We start from the raw sequence: 20,018 nt of genomic DNA on the forward strand, positions 1-20,018 counted from the left end.
CTGCTGTAAAGGTGCCACATTGCACAATCATTTCTGTGGTTGCTTAATTTTTCAGTAATAGGACTAATAAGACTATTTTGTGATTCCAGGTTATGATTTTCCATCCGTCCTGCAGTGGTTTGCTGAGCGAGTTGATCTCATCATTCTACTTTTTGATGCCCACAAGTTGGAGATTTCAGATGAATTTTCTGAGGCCATTAGAGCCCTAAAGGGTAATGAAGATAAAATACGCGTTGTCCTGAATAAGGCCGACATGGTGGAAACCCAGCAGTTGATGCGTGTATATGGTGCCCTGATGTGGTCCCTGGGTAAAGTGTTCAACACACCTGAAGTTCTACGGGTCTACATAGGCTCCTTCTGGTCTGAGCCCTTAATGATTTCCAACAACAGACACTTGTTTGAACTCGAGGAGCAGGACTTGTTCCAAGACATCCAGAACCTGCCCAGGAACTCTGCTCTGCGCAAGCTTAATGACCTGGTGAAAAGAGCGCGGTTGGTTAGGGTAAGACACATCTTATTGTATTGTTTTATCAAAGATTCCACTGATTAATTTTTCATTTATGCAGATAAAGGTCATCTAAAGTGAAGGACTGGGATGATACATAGTTTAAGTCAGGGATGGGAAATTCAAGGTAAAGAGGTGGGTAAAGTGATAGCACGTTCTGCTATACAGACTAACCAGCAGGTGAGCAGAGAGGGACATTTTCACAACACAATTCTTTGAGTGAACATCACATCATGCTGTTATGTTTTATAAGACATATGCAACTAAGAACTTCAAAAATAAAACCTTGATAGGCTATGTTCACATGTTAACATCTGCGTTGGAGCGACAATTGGGGAGCTCCCTCACAAAATCCATTCAATTAAAGGAGTTCTGTAGTGAAGCACAACTTCCAAAAGGATAGGGGATAAGTTATAGATCACGGGGGGTCTGATCATTGGGGGCCCGGCAGTCTGCTGGAATGGGGCATGCCGACCCCCCCGCACGGAGCGGCGGCCGACATGCCCCCTCCATGTAATGTATCCCATAGAAATACGTGGAGGGGTGACAGCTGCGGTTTCTTGCGGGGATCGGAACAGCCACTTCCGGCAGACTTCCAGGGCCCTGTTTAGGAAATCCGACCACCGGGACCACCCCCGATCTATAACTTATCCCCTATCCTTCGGATAGGGAATAAGTTTTGTTTCACTGCACTATTCTTTTAACCATCAAACAAAGAAGCTTTATTGAAAAAGCAAATCACATACAAAATATGCATAGTGAATAACCAAACAGGGTCCATCGACCCAGGTGGAACCGAACAACCAGGTACAATCAATTAAAAGACATAAGTTAACTCACAGAGGCACAGCATAGATAACATACAAAATTCGGTGCGGCGCCACATATTCAATAAGGGCTACGTACAATATTGGAGTAGGAAGGAATCTACACATCCAGGTCTAAAGACATGTATGAAAGCATAATCAGTATAGAAAGAAACAATGGCGCATATCAGGACAATAGGTCGACAGGAGCCATGGTTCCCAAACCATGTTAAAACGGTCCACTTGATCTTCCCCTACGGCAGACAGTTTTTTGTTTAACATAATGACATTAATACGGTCTATCACCCTCTGCAGGTGCAATTCAGGCTTTCTCCATTGGGTAGCTATGTGGATACGGGATGCCAACTTAACAAACTGGAACAACTTAAAAACTCGATGAGGCATTCTAGCGGGTTTATGTCCCAGTAAGCTATATGTGGGAAGTCTTGGTGCAGGGCAAGGTAGAATCGTGGAGAGCATATCTAGTACCTGTCTCCAGAAGGTCACTACCATCGGACAGCTCCACCATGTATGATACATAGCCTCGAAAGCAAAGAGGTGAACTAGTAGGGAAAATATTGTGGAGAAGGGCAGGCACCCTCTAAGATCTATGTAATACTCTCAATGAGGTCTTGAATAGGTAAACCTGCCAACCACCTCTACTAACTGTAGTGCAACATTCCCTCCATTGAGATAGGGTGAGTGTGGAGCACAAATCTCCCTTCCAAGCCAACATAAATGGGAGCTTAGTATCCACCGGAGGTGCATTAAAGGAAGCATATAAAACAGAAAGTAGCCCTTGTATGTCCAAAGAATACAGCATGTGCCTTTCATAAGGAGTCGTTGCAACCTGGGTAGCATGAGGTACTAAAGAAGTGTAGTAGGACATAATTTGATGGGCTCTAAACAATTCTCCCACCGGGATGGTATGACGAGACATCAAGTTCCCCAAGGAAACCAAGGTCCGTCCTTCTAAAAAGTCCTGTAGACGAAGTAGGCCAGTCGTGCACCACCAGAGATAAGAGGAAACAGTTATACCAGGAGTTAAAGAGGGAATACATAGAAAGGGCAGTAAAGGGAAGGGCAGAGATTGCAAAGAAAACTTAAAGTGAACCTGATCCCAAAGAGAGAGAGCATATAAAGTGACTTGTGTGGAAGAGGGAAGAAGAGAGGAGATAGAAGAAGCAGTCCACATGAGGGCAGGAAGAGAATATGGAGAAACTCAGGATTCCTCTAAACCCACCCACCTCGGGGCTCCCCTCCAACAATTAATCAAAGAGAGTTGTGCAACGCGAGCAGCATAATAATATTTGAGAAGATTTGGGACCGACAGCCCCCCATCCGTTTGTGATAGTACATGACTGCTCTACCTATTCTCGGCCTTTTTTAAAACCATATATAGGCAAAAATGTCCTCCTGTAAAGAAAGAAGGTCTTTCTTCATAACTGGTATTGCAAGGGATCGAAATAAATATGAGGCGAGGTAATAACACCATTTTGACTACATTCATTCTCCCAATCCAAGACAGGTAAGAAAGATTCCATTTCAGTAAGTCAGCTCTCAAGGTGTCCTATAAGGGGGTGTAATTAGCAGAATATAGAGTTGGAAGGGTGGTGATGAGCTTCACCCTGAGGTAGGAGAGGCAAGAGGAGGAATCTTGAAAAATAAAGAAAGAAGGTGCTGAACATTACAGTACATGGCTTCAGATTTAGACGCATTAATGCAAAGTCCTTAGAGTGACCTTTGCAAAGACATCCAATATGTGCACAAGATTGGGTAATGTGGTAAGTGGTGCCGTTAAAGTGAGTAAAAAATCATCAGCAAATAAATTGCATTTGTAATCATCCTCGCCCACTCTCACCCCCTGGATATCCGGAGTATTCCGAATCTGTGCCGCTAGCGCCTCCATCATAAGGGCAAATAGGGCCGGTGAGAGTGGGCAACCCTGGGGGGTGCCCAGAAGTATAGAGAGAGGTTCCGGCTTGGTAGAAGGTAATTTGAGAAAAGCTTTCGGGGAGGAGTACAAGTGTCGTAGAATGCTAATGAGTGAACCCCGAAAGCCTAATTTACATAGAACAGCAAACATCTAAGGCCAGGTTACGCTATCAAAAGCTTTCTCTATCTCCAATGCCAAGGCAACCATAGGGGTGTTAGTTGTGTTGGACCACTGAGTCAGGTTCACAATCTTGCCCACATTATCTGGAGCCTGCTGGCCAGGAATGAATCCCACCTGATCCGCATGTACTAAGAAAGGAAGAAAGTGATTTAGACGACAGGCTAGAATAGAAGTGAATAGTTTAGTGTCAATGTTGAGTAAGGAAATTGGTCTATAATTAACGGGATGTAGATGGTCTCTATTGGGCTTAGGAATAACTGTAATATGTGCATCTAGAAAGTCAGAGGGGAGAGTGTCAGAGTAGCAAATGGAGTTAAAGAGAGAAGTAAAGTGGGGTATTAATAGTGGGGCAAATTTCTTGTAGTATGCTGCCGTGAACCAGTCCGGGCCAGGAGATGACCCATTCTTAAGACGAGCTATGGCAGTCTCCACCTCGTCCGGGGTAATAGGGGCATTAAGTACTTCCAAGGCGTTAGGTTCTAGCGTGGGAAGTGTGGTAGAAGAAAGGAAAGAAGAAAGCATAGTCGAAAGCAAGGGGGATGGGAGGGAGCAGAATACAAGGCAGAATAAAAAGAATGAAAAGCATCATAAACTTTATTGGGGTTAGAGGTGCATACACCAGGGCAGACCTGGAGAGTGTGCACTTTATTAAAGGATGGCGTGTCATGTAGCATGGATGCCAATAGGTGATCCGGCTTGTTGGCATAACCATAATAGGTAGCGTTGGTCCAACGTACCGCCTTTTCCAACGAATGTGAAAGGAGTGCTTCCAGCTGAGCCCTGGTGTCACTAAGAGACTTGTAGAGCTAGAAAGAGGGAGACTGCTGGTGTGCAAACATCAGTCTAGCCAACTTGGCCTCAAGGGCGGTCCTAGAGGCCTTGCGGTCCCTCTTGATCCATGAAGCAATAGAGATGATATGACCCCTCATAAAAGATTTATGCGCCAACCACACCCAACTAGGGGCACTATCAGGGCAGGCATTAGTAAAAAAATAAGATGACAGGTCAGCCTCTAATTGTGACTTAACTCGTAGCATGGTAAGTAAGGACTCATTGAGTCTCCATCTAAAGGGGACCATTGCGCGATCCGCCAGATTAAAAACCGCCTGCGCTATATCATGGTCAGACAAAGCCGACGGTACATGTCTAGCATAGAGGAGTTTCGGCAACAGAGAAATATGGACTAAGATCCAGTCTATGCGGGTGTAGGAACGTTGAGAGGGGGAGTAGTATGTATATCCTCTATGTTGGACGTTATGCTCCCTCCAGACATCAGCTACATTACAATCCTCAAACAACTTAAGTACCTGTCGTTGTTGGCACTCTGATCTGCGAAGAGGGCGGATATGGTACGATCTAGAGAGCTATGGAATATAAAGTTAAAATCTCCAGCCAAAAAATCAGCCAATTGTAGTGCAGGGAGCCAAGCAATGTACACATCTGTCAAAAAGCAATAGGAGCATCAATGGGTGCATAGGAATTAACCAAACATTACTTTTTATCCCCCATCAATCCCAATAAAATCACATATCTACTATCTGGATCAATCAAAGTGCTTTATACATTAAATAAAAAAGGAGTCATGTAGTAGAATAAGTGCCCCCCTACTCTTAGTAGCATAGATAGACATGTAGTAGCGCTTGTAGGATTTATGAAAAAAACTTAGGAAATGAAGAAGTAAAATGCGATTCCTGAATCCAAATAATGTCAGGATGTAACTTAGTGTAGTCCCAGAAGACCTTCCCTCTTTTATCTGGGAAATTAAAACCCCGTACATTATGCAATATCAATTTACATATAATAGCGTATGGCAATGCAGAGTTAGCTGTGAATAAGGAGGAAGGCCTTCACAGAATCCATAGTAAGTGGCGCCGCATCATTCCAGCAATGTGAGCATGACATCATAATCACAGAAAAAAATGTGTACCTGGTAAAAACAAAAAAACAACAAAACCAACAGCAAATGTGACAAGACAGACGAACATAGAGACAAACAAAATGTCCAGTTGAGGAAAGATGGGTCCGGGAACTCCACAGCCCATCCCACTTTCTTGCCCCAACCCCGGGGTATGAGGGTCCCACTATTCTGGTCCGTGTACAGCCACATCCAGAGCAACAATAGTCCCCAGTGTAATAAGCTTGTAATAGAGTAACAGATCCAACGTTGTGGGGTTTAACAGTCCACACAGGGAGGTGCAGGTGTGGGTCAATTAGATTTGGTGTTTTTACGTGCGGGATCCGCCAGAGCCCACATTGGTATAACCTGTGGAGGTCTCTGCGGAAACGGGGGCAGATCAGCCGGCTGCATGTTTTCCTTGGCCAGGGCCTCCTGGGCCTCCTTTACTGTGTGAACCACATAAGAGTGTCCATTGGCTTGAAATGCCAGAAAAATGTAAAGCCCCATCTATATTTAAGCTGTTTCTGCATGAGGGCTAAAGTAATCGACCTGAACTCCCTTCTGCGAGCCAAGGTGGAGGGAGCTATATCTGAGTAGAGCTTGGCGGTCGGGGCAGACCCGGCAGGGCCATAAGATCTCTAGCTGCTAGGAGGAGTGTATCGCGCACCTCCGGGTAATGCAGCTTGAGTATGACGTCTCGAGGAAGATCAGTATTTTTAGGCCTAGCCAAGGCCCTACGGATTCTATCAAAGCGGAGTAGTTCTGGTTCAAGATGGGGTGCCAGCTCATAAAACAAGGAGGTGAGTACCTTAGTGAGGTCAGTCGTCATCTCTGGCAGTCCCCGCAGCCGTAAGTTCACCCTCCGAGAGTGGTTCACGAGATCCTCAAGCTTGAGCTCGAAGGTGGCCATTTTCTGTGCATGCTCGTCGATATCCTGGCGATCTTCCTCCACTGCGTCCACTAGCTCGTCCACCTTGGAATCTGTGTCTGCCACCCACTGCGTCAGATCTTGTAGTTGGGCGGTGATGTCCGACACTGCTTGTGCCAGTTCCTTCCGGAACATAGCCTGGATGCTATGAAACATGGCCGCCGGCATCAGGTCATCTGATGAGGCTTGGTGTTCATCTTCAGAGTGCTCGTCTGCCATGAGGGAGCTCTCAGCAGCCATATTGGATCTACTCCCTGCTCTGAAAATATCAGGAATAGACTGTGAAAGTCCTTGTGAACGTAACGGAAACTTCTTCTGGGAGGAGCGGGACATATTCAGAGGGATCCGGGTAGGTTCTCCAGATGCGTCCAAATCAGTGAGCTGCGCGCATGCGCCGGTCCTGTACTACTCTTTTAACCGGACCTGACCGTACAAAAAAGGGCATCAAACGAAAGCCTGGAAGACCCCCATTAAAGTCAGTGTGGTCTGGCTCAGTTTACTGTTCCCAGACTGATCTTCTGATACAGATGTGAATGAGGCCTTATCCTGCACAACGTTTTTTGATAATGGGATTACATTATCAGTGTATATTAGTAGGGATGTTAACCATTGGAATGGAATTATTTGGTAGGTCACTTGATAAGCAAAGCCAGATGGACCTTTTGGGATATCAGCAGAAGAAGAAAGATCACATATAGGCAGCATGTTCACACTTTTACTCCTTTTTAAATATAAGCACACCAGTCATATATCAGCAAGTGCAAAGGGCTAACTTGTCCTCCTATGTATGACACAACAATACAGACAATGTAACAGAGCTCTGTGTTTGTATTGGGAAGTGAATATGCAGACCCCTCATTGTGAGGATATTTAGGAACATAAACACTCAGCGTGTGTGCAGCTATCAATGATACACAATCACTCAGCACGGAATAGCACTGAGGATGCCGGGCTTCTAATACAGATGTCTGGGAGTGTGGCCATGGAGGACGGCAGTATTGATATCCTGTGTTATGTCTAGTGCAGGATCTAAAGCTGGCCATACACATTAGATTAATGTCAGCCGAACCCACTGATTTTGGGGGGACAGTCTGACCAATTAATGTGTAAGGGATCCTCCCGAGAAGTAACAGGCAGTAGGACTTGAACATGCCCAATTCTTTCATTCTCAGAGAGATAAGGTCTCGCAGCAGACCACCCACTATCCTGCAATATGAATAACCATTTTTCTTTGCAAAAAATGATGCAAGTCCAGTAACAATGTATTATTAGTCATGTGACACATCTGTAGCGCAATGTAGACACTTTATATTAAAGTAAAGAAATATTGGAATTTTTTGCCTCTTTATTATGCTCAGAACTCAAGTGTCAGGAAGGTGTTGATGAGCTACATTATGATGAGCTACATTATGCATGCCTCCTCCCTCCACTACCCCTCCATGATGCATGCCTCCTCCCTCCACCACCCCTCCATGATGCATGCCTCCTCCCTCCACCACCCCTCCATGATGCATGCTTCCTCCCTCCACCACCCCTCCATGATGCATGCCTCCTCCCTCCACCACCCCTCCATGATGCATGCCTCCTCCCTCCACCACCCCTCCATGATGCATGCCTCCTCCCTCCACCACCCCTCCATGACGCATGTACCTCTTCATCACTGATCAGTCATTACCAGTCTACATAGGGCAAAGCTTACTGCACACAGCACTATGCACTGCAATACACCAAGCTAATAATAATATAGATTGGCAAAAGCTCTATATTTTACTAGTGCAAACTATGCCTCCAGTCAGTTCTATCAATCCTGTATGATTTAGAAAACACTAAAATATAATTTATTAAATTTAAAAAATTTTTTTTTACACATACATTTCCAAGAGGAATAACAGAGGAACTTCATTAGGCAACGTTCTAAAACAAGTTGTTGTTATTTCATTGGGACTATAAGTATGCATGTACGTAAATCAGTTTTTCCCAACCAGGGTGCCTCCAGCTGTTGCAAAACTACAACTTCCAGCATGCCCGGACAGCCTATGGCTGTCCGGGCATGCTGGGAGTAGTAGTTTTGCAACAGCTGGAGGCACCCTGGTTGGGAAATACTGACGTTAATACACGTGCTCTGACAAGCTGGCAGGTCCTCTTTATTGGGTTTGTTCAGTTTAGAAACCCCATTTTCATATACCCTTTTAGGGTACGTTCACATGTATGCAGATTTGATGCTCAGGATTTGATGCTCAGGATTTTCTGCTGCAGATTTCAATGTAAACTAAATGACTGAGCACAGCTTCTAATCTGCAGTTACAAATCCTGCGCATCAAATCTGCACAGGATCCTGTAGTTAAAGGAGTAGTCCAGTGGTGACCCAGTGGTGAACAACTTATCCCCTATTCTAAGGATAGGGGATAAGTTTGAGATCGCAGGGGGTCCGACCGCTGGGGCCTCCTGCGATCTCCTGTACGGAGCCCCGACAGCCGGTGGGAAGGGGGCGTGTCGACCTCCGCACGAAGCGGCGGCCGACACGCCCCCTCAATTCAACTCTATGGCAGAGCCGAAGCGCTGCCTTCGGCAATCTCCGGCTCTGCCGTAGAGATGTATTGAGGGCGCGTGTCGGACGCTGCTTCGTGCGGGGGTCGACACGCGCTATCTGGCCGGAGAGCCTGGTCCCCGTACAGAGAGATCGCAGGGGGCCCCAGTGGTCGGACCCCCCGCGATCTCAAACTTATCCCCTATCCTAAGGATAGGGGATACGTTTTTCACCACTGGACTACCCCTTTAAGTTATTAGAGGTGGAGCCTGTGTTCAGGATCCTGATCTCTTGGCTGGAGTGTAGAGTGGTTACAAAGAGTGTCTCTAGTTCTGGAGGACTTGGCCTGTTTTTTTCTTCATTACAGATTTTCCTCTTTAGAGATGGCAGCTGGAGCATAGCGCTGGCTCTAGCATTACCTGCTTGAACGTTGTGTTCCTTCCGAGCGTCCAATCTGACATGAGGGCATATGTCATGATAATACTCCTGGGCATATGTAGAATAATCTATATTTGGGTATGGAGGAGAGGGTGCGGGGCTTGTACATGGGCCCATTCTTACAGTAGATGATTTCATTTGCTTCTCTTTCTGGCTCTGGCATCCAGGCTGGGAAAATGGTGTGTGACCCAAAGCCAGCACATTCCAGCAAGTTTACTCACCGAGGGAGCGAGCAGAAGTGAGGGAGAGAGGGGAGAATGTACTGAGAGAGGGAAAAGGGGAGAGGTAAGAGAAGGAAGGACGGGTATTAATGGAAAGACTGAGGCAAGGAGGAACACATGATGGAAAAATGAGCAGAAACAGGAAAGTGCGAATACAATGCAGTATAGTATATTAAGGCTGGAAGCTAAATACTATGGAAAGCTTGATGCAAATATGCCAAATTGTTTGTTTCTTTCCATGGTTTCTAATACTCTCTAAATCGGTCACTATTATGTGTAACTTGGTTTTCCTTCCCCTAAAGGAAAGTTTTGATCTGCTGTTCTAGCCCTGTATCTAAATACTTGGCTAAGGTAGGATAGGTTGTGATTGCCCTTCCTGGCATCAAGCCCTTGGGGAAAAGACCCCACCGGTACCCCCTATTTATGCCACTGATTAGGTAGTATCTTACTGTTTTCATTACTCATTTCTATAGCAACAACCAGAGGCATTTCCGGTACCTAGTAACATAATAACATAGTAACATTTTTCATCCATGTCTGGTTTTTCAAATGTTCTTTTATTGTAACCCACGTGACCTGATCTTTCAGGTATTTTACCTGCATGTTATATTTGTGAATTCAGTCTACGATTAAGCACCTGCGAGTGCAAAACGCGTCAGACATTCCTTTACCTGTAATTGTGACTCCAGTCAAGCAATAAACCAAGCTTTTAAGTGCACTCCGAGCGCTGGACATTCTTTCCTTGTTGAACATAGTAACATAGTTGAAAAAAGACCAGAGTCCATCAAGTTCAACCTATAACTCTAATAAGTCTCTGCTGAGTTGAGTTGATCCAGAGGAAGGCAAAAAACCCTCATACTAGAGGTAAAAATTCCTTCCCAACTCCAAATATGGCATCAGAATAAATCCCTGGATCAGCGTTCTGTCCCTATAAATCTAGTATACATAACCTGTAATGTTCTTACTCTCCAAAAATGCTTCCACAGAATTTCACAGTCTCACTGCTCTTACAGTAAAGAACCCCCGTCTGTGCTGGTGTAGAAACCTTCTTTCCTCTAGACGTAGAGGATGCCCCCTTGTTATAGACACAGTCCTGGGTACCCTGAAGCTTCTTGTGCCATCAATGTTATAGGTAGATATGTGCCCTCCACCAGTGCCCATGTCCTTTATATAATAGGAGTGATGAAAATATCCAAGATTCCCATTAAAGAAATATGAGAAGGACTGCACATTCTTATCCCACTCACCAGAAAAGAATACTAAGAGACCCTCAATCTTGGTAATAGTGGAGATCCCATAGGTTGGACCCCCACCAACCTTACTCTTATAACCTGTCTCAATGACAAGTTCTAAAAACTAAAAGAAAACATTTTTAAAGGGCAATCTCTTTATTAACAGGATTGCAGGGAGAAGCAGGATACTCATATGAAGTCCATGAAGCTCTTGGCAAGATAGGGATAATATACGGATGCCATGTAGATGTTGGCCTATACATGTCTCAGCACATGTTATTGCAGACAGCTAATCTTAGGGTATGTTCACACTACAGAGTGTGAACGGAATCTCCGCTCGCTGAATTCAGCGTGCAGAGATTCAGACTGGCAGCCGGCAGTGGCGGAAGGACCGCGCGGCACTGCGCCGTCACCATTGACAGCTATGCAGTGCTCGCGGACTTCCGCGCAAAGAATGAGCTTTCTTTGCGCGGAACAATTTCAGCGGCGGAATTGTCCACCGCTGAAAGTCCGCAATCTGAACGGGTCTCGCGGAGACCCATTCACACTAATGTTAAGTTCACACTGCGGAATTCCGCGGGGAATTCCGTAGTGTGAACATACCCTTAGAGGGGTTTGACCACAGTCTGAAGGCTATTGGCACTTGGGATTTAGTCACTTTTCATCCACCATCTAGTACTGTCTCCAAATGGATGCGTACAGTCTTATTCTAGTTTCTCCTTGTGAAAACCTTCTTCTCGGTCTCTTTTTTCTTTTCCTTTCAGTTGCACCTGGGCTTATACATCTTGAATAATGTGTAAATAATGCTAACCATTGTCGTACAGGATCACTTGGAACACTTCACCAAAAAAACAAAACAAAAAAAAACTATTTGGGGGATTAGTTTCTTGCCAAAGGGGTGGGGCATACAGTAGGTGCGTGCCTGTATGATTACATTGGGAAGCTAGCCGATGACTCCAGAGACTGCCTGGAAACATTAGGACCCCCTTATCTCTTCCTGTCACCTTCGCACCGTGTCCCCCTGCTTTGTCCTGTTAATGAGAGCAGTGTATGGGATTTCCTCACCAAGGGAGGGAGGTGTATAAAAACTCTGTGCATGGACATCTGTAAAAACGTTTCATGGTGGTAGAACTGGCCTGGTGGGAGCATGCCAGCTCACCATGATGAGGTAACGCACTCCTAATCTCTTAAAGACAACTGTAAAAAGTGTTGTAACACATAACAAGTCACATAGAATGTATATACATAGAATGTTTATTCTACATAGGACATTATATTAAATAGACCTACATACTGTATAAACTCGAGTATAAGCCGACCCGAATAGAAGCCGAGGCCCCTAATTTCACCCCAAAAACCCAGGAAAAGTTATTGACTCAACTATAAGCCTAGGGTGGGAAATACATCATCCCCCCCTGTCATCATCCAGACCCCCGTCATCATCCAGACCCCCTTCATCATTCCCCCCCCCCCTTCATCGTCACCGCCTTTCAATCCCTTCATCAGTGATCTTCAACCTGCGGACTTCCAGATGTTGCAAAACTACAACTACCAGCATGCCCGGACAGCCATGGAGGTCCGCAGGTTGAAGACCACGGCGGCCTTTGTCATCATCCAGACACCCCCTTTTGTTTTGTACTCACCTCCCCTCGGTGGGAAGTTAGGGTGAGCTGGTCCAGGCCATCTATGCTGAAGGGACCGTCCGGTGGGGAGGGATAGTCATTCCGGGCTGTCCATTTTCACCAGGGGGGCCCTCTTCTCCAGTCTGGGCCAGTATGACGCACAGGGATATTCATGCGTGTCCCTGTGCCTTGTCGTCAAGGCAACGTCACTAGTCCGGGGCAGGCCCGGAGCGTGGAGAAGAGGGCCCCCGGATGAAAATGGACAGCCCGGAATGACTAACCCTCCCCACTGGACGGTCCCTTATGCATAGATGGCCTGGACCAGCTCACCCTTCCTTCCCACCGAGGGGAGGTGAGTAGAAAACTAAAGGGGGGGTCTGGATGATGACAAAGGCCGCAGTGGTCTTCAACCTGCGGACCTCCAGAGGTTTCAAAACTACAACTCCCAGCATGCCCGGACAGCCGATTGCAGTCCGGGCATGCTGGGAGTTGTAGTTTTGCAACATCTGGAGGTCTGCAAGTTGAAGACCACTGACAGGCGGAGAGTTCACTTGAGTATAAGCCGAGGGGGACGTTTTCAGCACGAAAAATCGAGCTGAAAAACTCGGCTTATACTCGAGTATATACGGTATACACCTACTCTGAGCTCAAGGAATAGAGTGAACTTGACAGCTGGAAAATGTCCACAAGGGCCCAACTAGAGAAGTGTTCCATCTCTGACCCCGGTAGTCCGTGGGTTCCAATGATAAACCCCAATGTGCCAAGTAATTATATAATACAGTGGTCCCTCAACATACGATGGTAATTCGTTCCAAACGACCCATCGTTTGTCGAATCCATCGTATGTTGAGGGATCCGTGCAATGTAAAGTATAGGAAGCTGTACTCACATGTCCCCGCCGCTCCGGACCAGGTCCTCACCGCTCCCGATGCTGTCCCAGGGGCTCCCGATGCTGTCCTGCTGCTCCGGTGTCTTCTTCGCGATCCTCCGGCTTCTTCCGCATCTTCTGCAGGGTCTGGGCCTCACTTTCTGGTGACGTTATTACGCTGCTGCGCCGGCGCGGCGTGCGTAGTGACGTAATAACGACGCCGGAAAGCGAGGCCCGGACCCTGGAGAAGATGCGCAAGACACCTGGGGATAGCGAAGTGGACTCGGAGCAGCGGGAATAGGTAAGCGAACCTGCCAGGGATGCTTATACTGCTATCCGACAGCAGCTTAAGCATTTTGCGCTGTCGGATAGCAGTTAATGCGATGGCCCCGAAATATAAAAGCATCGTATGTCGATGCTGACATCGACATGCGATGGCCATCGTAGGTTGGGGGGTTGCTGTACACCAATGATCACATATAGTCAACAACATTACCAGAGCCTTAGTTGACATTAGCTCCAGTTTAGCACAACAATACCCCTGAACAGCTAATGAACTGCAAACATCTTCATGGGCAGGAAATGCGACAATCTTAAAATGCTTCCATCTCTATTAAATTGTTTACTCAATGAGTCTTGAAGATATGGCCTTTCACATTTTTTTCTACATGTCCTACTTGGGATTTATCGCTATCCTAATGCTACCTTCAATGGGTGAACTATGGCTTTTTGGATGGCTTCTGCTAGAAGTTCGTGACTTCAGGATATAGGATCTATTTGAGGAGCAGCTCATATTTAGTTGTTAAGGGATCTAAAGGTCGCCAAGGCCTTTGTTTAGAGTATTGTGCAGGTCAAGGAACTACAAGAAAGTGCGTGAGAAAAGGTGCAGGAAAGAAGGGAGAGTTTATGGTCTTCTTGTGGCTGTTCTTAAGGACAAGACCCAGCAATAAATCAGATCTCAAGGTTTCTACTTACTGGTTAGATGAGAAAAATAACTTTCCATCAACACATTTGTCTCATCTGAAAATGCATGTATAGACCTATGCAACGAGAAGCAAAAATTAATGTAGACCAATACCTCAGAGCTGTCTTATCTTATGGGAAGCAAAATGTAGCACATAGTATGGCCCTCCATAGGATGATTAGTATTTCTTCCCAGAATCATTTGCCTGAAATAGTCTAATGATGCTCATAGTCCTAAGACTAATATTTAAAACTATGTGGGTCCCTCTTTCCTTACTATATCAGCAGCAGGACCGTTGGTTGGAAGAATTGACCAATCAGAATGGGAATTCACTGGTAAAACCCTGTATTACTGGCTGTCTGGTATCGCCCCATACAGTACAGGGAGGTATTACATGTTCTGTACTCTGTACCTGTTCCAGGGTTAGCTGCTCCTTTGGACACCAGGTGAGGGCGGCACCATTTTACTTTTTTGGGACACTGTGTACTGTACAGGACCCTGAAGAAGCTCTTGTCCTCTGCATAGACCGTGATTTACAGCTTCTGGCAGCTATTTCTTTTATATGTAAGGACTTTTTCCTTTTGTTTGGACATTTTTGGGCTTCAGAACCAATTTCCAGGTTTCCATAGACTGATGATGGTCCCAATGGAACCAATGATTATTCTAATTTAAGGGGCCACTGTACTATATTCGCCAACATTTCCAGGGCAATGGGATCTGCACAAAGCCCTGTTACTAATGTGGTATGGGGTGTGATACAGGGCAGATGGAATTACCCTAGGAGTAGATGGCATTAACCCCTTGTACTCGTGACGCCAGGGCATGGTTTATCCTCAATACCACCCGAAGGTATACCGCTGGATCCTGGGCTAGGCACGGGGGCAATAATGACTCTGACGCCAAGTTATGGATAATGGAAGCTTTACTGAGTTTAGACAGGTGGAAAAGTCTATACAGTTCAGCCAGGCCAACGGAGTGACCAGTGACTTCAGAGACCTTCTGGGCTTGCTGGGACTTACAGTAGATTTGTGCAATTTAGTGCAGGCCACTCGACTTGACAATAGATGACAGTGACTGACTTGACTGGAGACTGACTAAGCTGTGATTGTAGCTTCCTTGGTGACTTGTAGCTTGTGGCTGCAGGATTGAATTGAGGCTTCTATGGACTTCAGTCACGCTCTAGAACTCGACTGTACTGAAACTCAGCTGGAAGCATAAGAGAGAGAGAAGAGACTTCTCCCAGGGCTTTTATGGGGGAGACTCTGGTGGGGTCCCATTGGTCACCCTTAGGTCACTGATACCTCCCGGATTACAACCACATGACAGTTCACATGACAACTGATGATCACATGTTAACATCCTTAAAGTAACAACACTTTCTTTATGTATTATACAGCACAACACATGGCAAACAATATTTACATAAGGGGACAGGTGCAAGGGGGCCCAGGGGACACTGCAGGGAGGCTACCTGACAGGGCAGCAAGGATATGGGGTAACAATTCCCGTACTGGGCCACCACACTAATGAAGCCAATGTGTCTCATAGAAGTAGTACTGCAAATGCCTGCTCAATCTTCCCTTCCCATGTTACAGGGAACCCCACCATAGCATGTATTCCAGACACTGACATAGGACACTGTGTTTGGGCTCAAAATGAAGAGTAAAAAATATATATATATATTTCCGTGTGTGATCCAGAAACAAGTGATTGAGCAGTAAACTAGTTACATGCAACATAAAGCTGTGTATATGCAGACAGAGAAAGGGCAATGACTGGGGCAGGTTGTATCTTATCTCACATCCAATGGTTCCTGTCTCATCTGAAATAGATAAGAGAGTCGGTGTCACTAATGGTGTCAGTCCCAAAGGAAGCTGAAAGCTTTTCTGTCATCCTGTTCCCCTTGAAGTGTGAGATGTCTCACGCTCCCGCCCGCTCCGTCTTCCTACCATTCTCTCTATTGATGTTGTGGTCCTTGCTTTTCCCTGCCAACTCTTAAGAATTCTCTTGGCTTCCTTCACAGGAAGAGAGCAGGATGCTGGTAGAAAGACTGTGACGTGGACAGAGCAGAGACACCACAAGCGTCAGACGCACCATTTGTGTCTTGCCTTTTCTGTGCCAAAAGCAATGTCTTGCCATAACAAAAAGTCAAGACAATAAACGGGGATCATGTACAAGGGAGGAGGATGCAAATCATAGTAATGAGTTTTACACATGACTTACAGGGTCAATACAGTAGATTGTAATAGAGCCACACCGATGAGGTTGTAGGCCAGGTTGTGGAGCTATACAGTAGGTCCATGGAAAAAGGTGGCCCGTGCTCAAATTTTCTGTGCTCCTTAACCACTGGTAGTGTGAAACAGAAGGTTCTCTCTCGCCGCAATCCCAAGATAAGCAAACAAAAAGAAAAAGGTCATAGCATCCTCTTATGTAAAGGCTGAAGTGGATGTTCTAGGCCCCTATGTCAAGGGATGGTGGCATGAACTGGCACAAGGTGGGACTATTTTCAGTGTTCAATGTTGTTTTGCAATAGGCCTTTTTTTGTTCTATATACTTGTGACCATATGAAACATTTGCTGGTGCTATATGCTGTCAATAATCGGTGGTCCTGGCCACCCCTCTACCAGGAGTATTTGGGTCCCAAGCCTTTCCCCAGGCTCTATTCACACCTGTCAATTCAGCTTTCTTTTCCGTCACAGGAACAGAAAATCAAAAAGTATTAAGTGCCAGATCCATAGCATATAGACACTGACAGGGCCCAACAAAGCTCATTAACATATAATGTTGGGCTCCATAATGGTTTCTGTCAGGATAGCACTGCATGCTGCATTATTATTCCCATGAGATTTGACAGAATCTCCAACAAAGCCTTAGCTATTCAATGTAGCTGTCATCAGCTGAAGTTGAGTTGTTCTTTTCTGTCTGATAACAGTGCTCTCTGCTGACACCTCTGCTTTTCTCAGGAATTGTCCGAAACATTAGAGGTATGCTATGCTACTCTGGACAGTTCCTGAGACAAGCAGAGGTGTCAGCAGAGAGCACTGTTGTCAGAAAGAAAAGAACAACTCAACTTCAGCAGCTGACAACTACTGGAGGATTAAGATTTTTTAATAGAAGTAATTTACAAATCTGTTTAACTTTCTGGAGCCAGTTGATACAAAAAAAAAGTTTTTTCTTGGATAACCCCTTTAAGTCTTACATGGTGGAGAGAGGATGCTACAATTTCTTATTATTTGTTACCTTGCAGGTTCATGCTTACATCATCAGCTACTTAAAGAAGGAGATGCCATCTGTCTTCCGCAAAGGAAACAAGAAGAAGCAGCTTATTAATGAGTTACCTGTAATTTATGCCAAGATCCAACTGGAACATCATATTTCTCCTGGAGATTTCCCTGACTGTGCCAAGATGCAGGTAGCTATCTCTCCAATATTGCAAATGTATGTTTTGTATTGGCCACATATGTGCACATTTTTTATAGTTTTTATCTCATAAATGTAATACTTGATGAATACTAATAGCATTTGTACCAGGTATGAGAATCACACTGTCATTTCAGAGAGTTGACTACTTGTCATTTGTCAAAAATGACCCTCTAAGTGGTATCTGCAACTCTACGCAGTTTGCTTTGTTGTAAACTACCACCATAAACACAAAGATATATATCAAGATCACTCATTAAGTTTGTCATTTAAAGTTTCAGTTCATTTTTTACCTACTTCTTACTGTCCTACAGGAACAGCTCATGATCCACGACTTCACCAAGTTCCACTCCCTGAAGCTGAATATGATTGGAATTCTTGACGAGATGCTGACGGTTGATATTGCCAAATTAATGCCCCTCCTGCGCCAGGAAGACCTAGAAACCACTGATAATGTCGTACAGGGAGGAGCCTTTAATGGAACCCACAACGGTCCTTTTGTTGAAGGCTCCACTGAGGGTATCTTAGAAGGCATTGATGATGAGGAGTGGGTGGTTACTAAAGACAAACCAAAATATGATGAGATCTTCTTCAACTTGGCTCCAACTGATGGCAAATTAAATGGCACGAAGGCAAAGAACTGGATGATAACAACCAAGTTACCCAACTCTGTCCTTGGCAAGATATGGAAACTTTCAGATGTTGATCGTGATGGTATGCTGGATGATGAAGAGTTTGCTTTAGCAAGTCATCTGATTGAAGTCAAACTGGATGGGCATGGGCTTCCTCCTGAGTTGCCCAGACATTTAGTTCCACCATCCAAGAGGCGACAGAAGGGGTCTGCTGAATAAATGTTCTTGAGCTTCAAAATTTTTGGCCTTTAACCCTGACCTATTGCACACCCACAAACTTGATGTCCATCGCAGGAACATTCTCCATCAAATGATACTAACCTAAGAAAATTATTCTAAAGGCACACTGTCTGCTTCTATATATATTCAAGTTACTTACCCTCATTAGAATCTCAGAGCTCCTCACATGGATGGCAGGAAATGTAATAAAAAGAGGCCTATTATACCAATACTGGGAAACGCATCCAATAGAAAAACCCAGGTCTACCACACCACACAAACTTTGGCCAATGACGTTGAATTCCTGGACTATGAGATGGGACAATACATGACTCTGGAACCACACACATCTCTGCTAGATGAATAATGTTAGGTCGGTCAGTGCTAACACTTATGACTTATGTAACCCCCCCCCTCTGTGATTTTGAGAGCAGCCATTTTGAACACAACTTCATTGACGAGGGACAGGTTGGTTATGTGAATGGGTTCAGATAAGTTGGTCATGTTATGAATCTGAGCTATATGTCTATTGTTACATAATCTACACTAGAAACAATGTTGGTATATTTTGCTTTCCTCACTGAATGGAACACCATAATGCCTTATTGCTTTAAATATATATATTTGTATACGTGTTTGCTCAATATTATCACAGGGTTTCTGTAGTCATAAGAAGAATGTATGTAATTAATAAAATTGCAAGGAAAGTTAAAGAGCCCAATCCTTTGGCACCAGAACAGAGATTTATATATTGTTAGTCCTCAAGGTGAACTAGGCTGAATCAAGATGGATACACGTGTGCAACCTGGGCATCAGCACAGGGGCCTATGGCATAGGGACCCACTGCTATATTATAGAAAATCAATACCACTTCCTACTGTCTGCGACATAAAACACTACAATAATGATTCCTACTGGTGAATTGGCACACCGGTGTGGCATATGTGTAAATTTGTAGTCTTGGGCCCCAAAAGAAATTCTTCAGTAGGCCCGCTACTAAATGCCATTTATAATACTGGTGTCTAATTTTGTATCAGAGGAGCCCATGGGTTTGGTGTGACTTCTACCCCTTCTCCTCTTATAGTTATGCCCATTTTTTAGAAGTACCATGATGTAGACTGTCCATAGCTAGCATCCCATACTATAAGTAGTTGGAAACCAAGGGACCCACATACTGTACTGCGTCCCCGACTGTCTGTGCCCGTCTGCTTGGAATCAAACCTCATATTCAGTATAGCTGTGAAATTTTATTACATCTGTTATATGCTGATAAATTTGGGATCTGCTCACAGCCTGGTTACTTCTAATGACTGATATCATGTCTATAAATTGAAATACTATGCACACTTGACTACTATGTAATACTGGTGCTCAGAAAACAAATAAAACAGCTATTGGATATTAATATATATCAGTCTATGCATTGCAAAACAATATACATGAAATAAATAATTGTGTATATACTTTAAGTTGTCTATTATTCGATTTGTTCACCCCTTAGATGGACAGAACTATTCATTCTATGTTACTATAGTTTACTACTGAAATGCTGCTTCTGAGGGGGTAGTATGGAGTCGCCATGTAATTCTCCATGGGGAAAAAACTATGCAAAGTAGCTGTTTT

General features: G+C 44.8%; 1 protein-coding gene across 1 annotated transcript in view; it reads left to right on the top strand.

Annotated features, from left to right (window-relative positions):
* EHD2 (EH domain containing 2) overlaps nucleotides 1-19,737 on the top strand; it is an 83,536-nt gene extending 63,799 nt beyond the window's left edge. Inside the window, exons 4-6 of the mRNA XM_056539950.1 lie at nucleotides 90-502; nucleotides 17,372-17,536; nucleotides 17,859-19,737. Of these exons, the coding sequence (XP_056395925.1) occupies nucleotides 90-502; nucleotides 17,372-17,536; nucleotides 17,859-18,395 (1,115 nt within the window). The 3' untranslated portion in view covers nucleotides 18,396-19,737. The remainder of the gene's footprint in view (nucleotides 1-89; nucleotides 503-17,371; nucleotides 17,537-17,858) is intronic.
* Nucleotides 19,738-20,018: the final 281 nt, after the last annotated feature.

The sequence above is a fragment of the Hyla sarda genome, chromosome 9 (assembly GCF_029499605.1).
Source record: "Hyla sarda isolate aHylSar1 chromosome 9, aHylSar1.hap1, whole genome shotgun sequence".
In the NCBI taxonomy this organism is placed as follows: Eukaryota; Metazoa; Chordata; class Amphibia; order Anura; family Hylidae; genus Hyla; species Hyla sarda.